Source organism: Arachis duranensis, chromosome 1, assembly GCF_000817695.3.
Source record: "Arachis duranensis cultivar V14167 chromosome 1, aradu.V14167.gnm2.J7QH, whole genome shotgun sequence".
In the NCBI taxonomy this organism is placed as follows: Eukaryota; Viridiplantae; Streptophyta; class Magnoliopsida; order Fabales; family Fabaceae; genus Arachis; species Arachis duranensis.
The window spans coordinates 16,909,798-16,914,632 of record NC_029772.3 but is presented as its reverse complement, the minus strand read 5'-3'; the positions used below and the strand labels follow the sequence as shown (position 1 = coordinate 16,914,632).

The 4,835-nt window shown below is 38.9% G+C and overlaps 1 protein-coding gene across 1 annotated transcript; it reads right to left on the bottom strand.

The window, feature by feature from the left end:
• Positions 1-535: 535 nt before the first annotated feature.
• On the bottom strand, positions 536-4,417 carry LOC107480469 (metal transporter Nramp3). The gene is made up of 4 exons (XM_016100620.3): positions 3,736-4,417; positions 2,903-3,039; positions 2,112-2,764; positions 536-904 (listed from the first exon to the last, which is right to left on the bottom strand). The coding sequence occupies exons 1-4, from the start codon at positions 4,281-4,283 to the stop codon at positions 680-682; spliced, it is 1,563 nt and encodes a 520-aa protein (XP_015956106.1). The 5' UTR covers positions 4,284-4,417; the 3' UTR covers positions 536-679.
• Between the last annotated feature and the right edge of the window lie 418 nt (positions 4,418-4,835).

Genomic DNA, 4,835 nt, shown 5'->3' with positions numbered 1-4,835 from the left:
AGGCGCGACAGAGGCTGAGGGCGCGACGCTGCTGAGGCCGCGAAGCTGCTGAGGTCGCGACGCTGCTGAAGGCGCGACGGAGGTGAGTGCGTTGAGGGCTTCAGGCGTTCTGTCTCTCACAGTGGGTCGTGGTGGGTCGTGGCCTGGTGGCCTCGTGGGTGTTGTTCTGTGGGAGTGGGTGTGTGGGTGTGGGACGCTGAGGCTGGAGTGAAGCACGAAGACGAAACTGACGAAGGAGAAAAGGGAATTAGGGCTTCCCACATTGCAAAACGACGGCGTTTTGCTGTCAGGTTAAAAAACCGGCCGGGTCCCGGTTCGGTTCGACCGACCGATAACCGGCCGGTTCGTCAGTTCAATGCCGGTTATCAAATTCTGCGGTTTTCTTTGTTGACCGAACCGCTTTAGCGTCTGATTTACGGTTCGACCGTCCGGTTCGAACCGGTTTTCAGAACATTGATTTTCCATTAATTAGAGAACACTGCAGGTCTTTAAACACTACAGCGCTCAATTCTCTCAAGTCTCAACCACATTAATATCAGTGATTTCAAAGGCATTTCATTTCAGAAACTAAATTTTGATAGAAAAACAATACTTCCGCTACAACCTACAGACTGAATAATTTACAGGCAAAAACAACAATATGCTTCCACCACTTTGCATTGACTTCTTTACGAGCTAATTACTCCAACTCTGAGTTAGTATTTGACTTTCGCTGTGTCACACTTTGCCAAGGTGAATACGTAACGGCCCGTGAAATAAGGTATACTATGAATGCAACATATGCAGCTGTTAGCACGCACACTACAGTGCCGACTATTGCGCCATTCACTTCGTGCGAGAAGAATTCCAGCAGAAGGTAGCCGTTAATCACTATCACCAGAACAGTCACGAGCCATGAAATAATCTGCAAACACATAGGAAGCCACTCAGCAATCAGCACTTTAATCTAACAAAAACAAAAAATTGAGCAGAGTATTGGGAAGAATTCACAGTTAGTACAGAAACCACATTCGATTGAAGTTCAGAGTAAACAGATCCTCTAAATTGAAAAAATTCACTTCTATGACGAGAATAGATTTCCACCAGTGATTAAATACTTTTGTAGGAGCCATGACAGAATGCACCTCGCTGATCAATGGTGGAAACCTATAATCAACATAATGCACCTTCTCTAGCTTCACAGATGACATTACAAACTTGTAATTAAATTATAATCAACAATTAAGCTTGCAAGTAAAGCATGTATGAAGTATAAACAGACCATGCATGTGAGTGCATTGACTGCTAAGAATGTTTTTGGGCTTCTTGTATAATAATAGGATAGATATTCAGGCAACTGACACAAACTTCAATTAAGTGAGGATAAAAGTACAATTTCATCTACAAGATAACACAAACAACAACATTCTAGATGTTTGGCATATGACTCATGCCAATTATGGAATTTCATGCAATTTCCAACTGCGGGATTATCCAATAAACTGAATTGCATAATATAAGATATTGAACACACCATGATGAAAATAAATAAATAAATAAATAACAAGTATAAATAATATTGACTTTGGCATTTTAGAGTAGTGAAACTGGTTCTCTAGACACACAACACCTCCTTTAATTTCTCAAGACAGGATAGTAAAATTGTGCTTCCGTCAGTTTCATCAGAAGCAGACTCTAAATTCTTTATTGTAAAGGAGACTAAGGATTCACATCAGTTCTAACTTGTCAGCTGCCTAAACTGCAGGACAGAAAAAACCAAGTAGCCACTTCTGAATTACCTCCATCAGTCCATCCTAATTCAACTAAGGTTTAATTTAATGGATCAATAGAATATATATATATATAACAGGTAGTCCTATGCACAAGCATCCCATGTTAACGCAAGGTCATGGAAAGAGCTGCAACCAAAGGGTGTAATGTATATGCTGCCTAACATGATATTACATCAGTGGCTGTTTTCACGGCTTGAACCCGTGACTATATATAACAGAAATTTCGTACAAAATGAAATTTTTGGCATCACAAAGTACTTCAAATGTAAAAATATATTGATAATATGTATCTAGTAATGACTAATGTGATCAAAGTGGAGATGAGAGGATCATATATACCTGGAGGACGGGGCCAATTCTGAAACTTCCCATTATCTGCTCCTTTGACACCAAACAAAGCAAGGGAATAAGTGCAAAGGGGATTTGAACTGACTGAAGAACATTAAGCCACTCATTCAGAACATCTAACGATTGCTCAGAGGTGTCGAAAATAAGAGCAACTATCATAGTTGGAATAATTGCAAAACTTCGTGTAATTAGTGCTCTCATCCATTTTTTCAACCTTAAATTTAGGAAACCCCCCATGATAAATTGACCTGCATAGGTACCCGTAAGAGTGCTACTTTGTCCTGCTGCTAATAACCCAATACCCCATATATACAGTATTGGAAATAATCCACCCCCATACTGCTCCTGAAGATACTGTCCTGCATTTACAAGACCAATGTTGTTTGCTAGTTCGGTACCATAGAACCCCTTAGCAAAAACGGTTGTGACAAATATATTAATAACAAAGGAGACTATAAGGGCCATGGTGGACTCTATTGAGTAATAATTAAGAGCTTCTTGAACTCGGCCTTTATTCCGATGATCAACCCTCCTTGATTGAACAAGCGCAGAGTGCAAGAACACATTATGAGGCATAATAATGCAGCCCACAACTCCAACAGCCTGCTGTATAGTTCTAGAGCTAAGCTTCGGAATCAAAATACCTACAAAGGGTAAAGCATGCGCTGTATCAGCTCTAAAGCAACATAACACATAACGATTTACTTTCTAGCAAAGCAATTTGGAAAATTTACTTAAAGTAAACTTTGGATAAGTTCAAATGAATGAAATCAACTACTTACCAAGAAGCAATTCCTTGCCACTGGGCTTTGTTTCACCAAACATCCATGCAAAGGCAACCGCCATTATCGCAATGAGAACAGCAAAAACAGCTTCCAGTTTCCGCACACCATAATTCTCCAGAAGAAGAAAAACAAAACTATAACAAACAAAACAAAACAAAACAAAACAACCATATGTCTCAATGTTTGACTTGGGAATACTACAAAATACAAAGACATGATTTAACAAACAAAAATGCTTATTTTAGTAACTTCCATCCAGGTTCCAACATTTTAATTTAAAAAAAAAAAAAACTCAACGATTCCATTCCACTGAAGATTCGTCCGGAAACATATTTCTTTTCTTTCTCTCCCTCTAATCTCAAATGAGACCATCAAAATCACCGATACCTTCATAAAAGCAACAATTTTGAACATATCTTGCAAAATGTTACTCCTAGAAGTTCCAATCTATTACTGTCACTTTTTGGTGTGCCCTTTTCGTAGCTCCTCGGATCAATGTATAGCAACAGTAACAATGCCAGAAACACCAACATTGACATATAAAAATCATACTAGATGTTAAAAAAAGAAAAAAAAAAATCAGCTATCAAATCAGTTGTCAGCGTAGAATACATGTTGAAATACAAAATACACCCTAAAAATGAGGGCAAATAGCATTTTTGTAAACCGAAGAAACCAATAAACACCTAAGGATAAAACTTGATAAACTAGACTACAATTTGAAACATACAGTTTGGCACAAATAATGTAAATCTAAAATCTAACGAAATTATGCTAAACTTACCACAAAAAAAAAAAAAGCAGGCCAAAAAAGGAAATATAAAATTTACCAATCAAGAGCAGTTATGGTGACTCCAGCCCAAAGAGGCACAAAGCCATTACTAAGGATCCTTATAGCAATAGCACTACCAATAACCTCCTGAATATCAGAACCAATAAGTGCCACCTCAGCCATAACCCACAGCACGTTCCGAGCCCACGTCGGGTACTCCTCCCGACAAAGCTCCGCCAGGTGCCTGCCCGTTGCCACGCCGAGCCGGGCCGACAGCAGCTGGATCAGCAGGCCCATGGCTGTGGCCCACATGAGCAGCCACAGCAGCGAGTACCCCGCAATGGCACCGGCCTGCAGGTCTCCTTCCAGGTTCCCTGGGTCCAAGAACGCTATGCTCATGAGAAAGCCCGGGCCCGTGAATAGCCATAGCTTCCTCCATGAGAACGGTGGGGCCCGGGCCCAGTTCCCGGACTCGTACTCTGACTCGTCGATTCCAACTACCACGATCTTCTCGGAAGAATCGTAGGCTGTTTCTTCTAACTCATCGGCTTGTTGCGGTGAGTCCAGTAAGAGGGGTTGCTCGTGTTCTTGTGGAGTTGGAGGCATGGTTATGGCTATGGCTATCGAATTGAATAATGTTTGATTGATGGAGGGTTATTATGTGTGAGAGTTCTAATGGGTATTGTGAAGGGTCACTGTCCCCTTTTATGCTTTTCTGCCTTTTGAATTTCATTCATTTATCATGATCCGCTTGAAAGAAACTTAAATCTAAACTAAAATGAGTTAATTTAGTAGAAATGACTAATTAGCTGAATTTTGGGGAAAAAGAAATTATCTACAGAGTTGGCAGTTGGGGATTGGAATTTTAAAAAACCAAATTGAAGAGAGGTTATATTATTGTATTATTATTTACCACTCCAATGTAGAGATTTTAGGGTTCTTTTCTTTAATTAACATTTTCAATAAATAAAATTAAGAATTTAATTATCTTGTGTTTTAACTTCTAAAGACATATTTTAAAAACACAATAATAAATTTTTTTAAAATATTTGATATATTCAATGTATTAAAAATATAGAATAATTTATTTTCTAGTAACTTTTAATAAATGATTTTTTACGATATTCTTAAAATTTACTTTGAAAGCACATATTAACA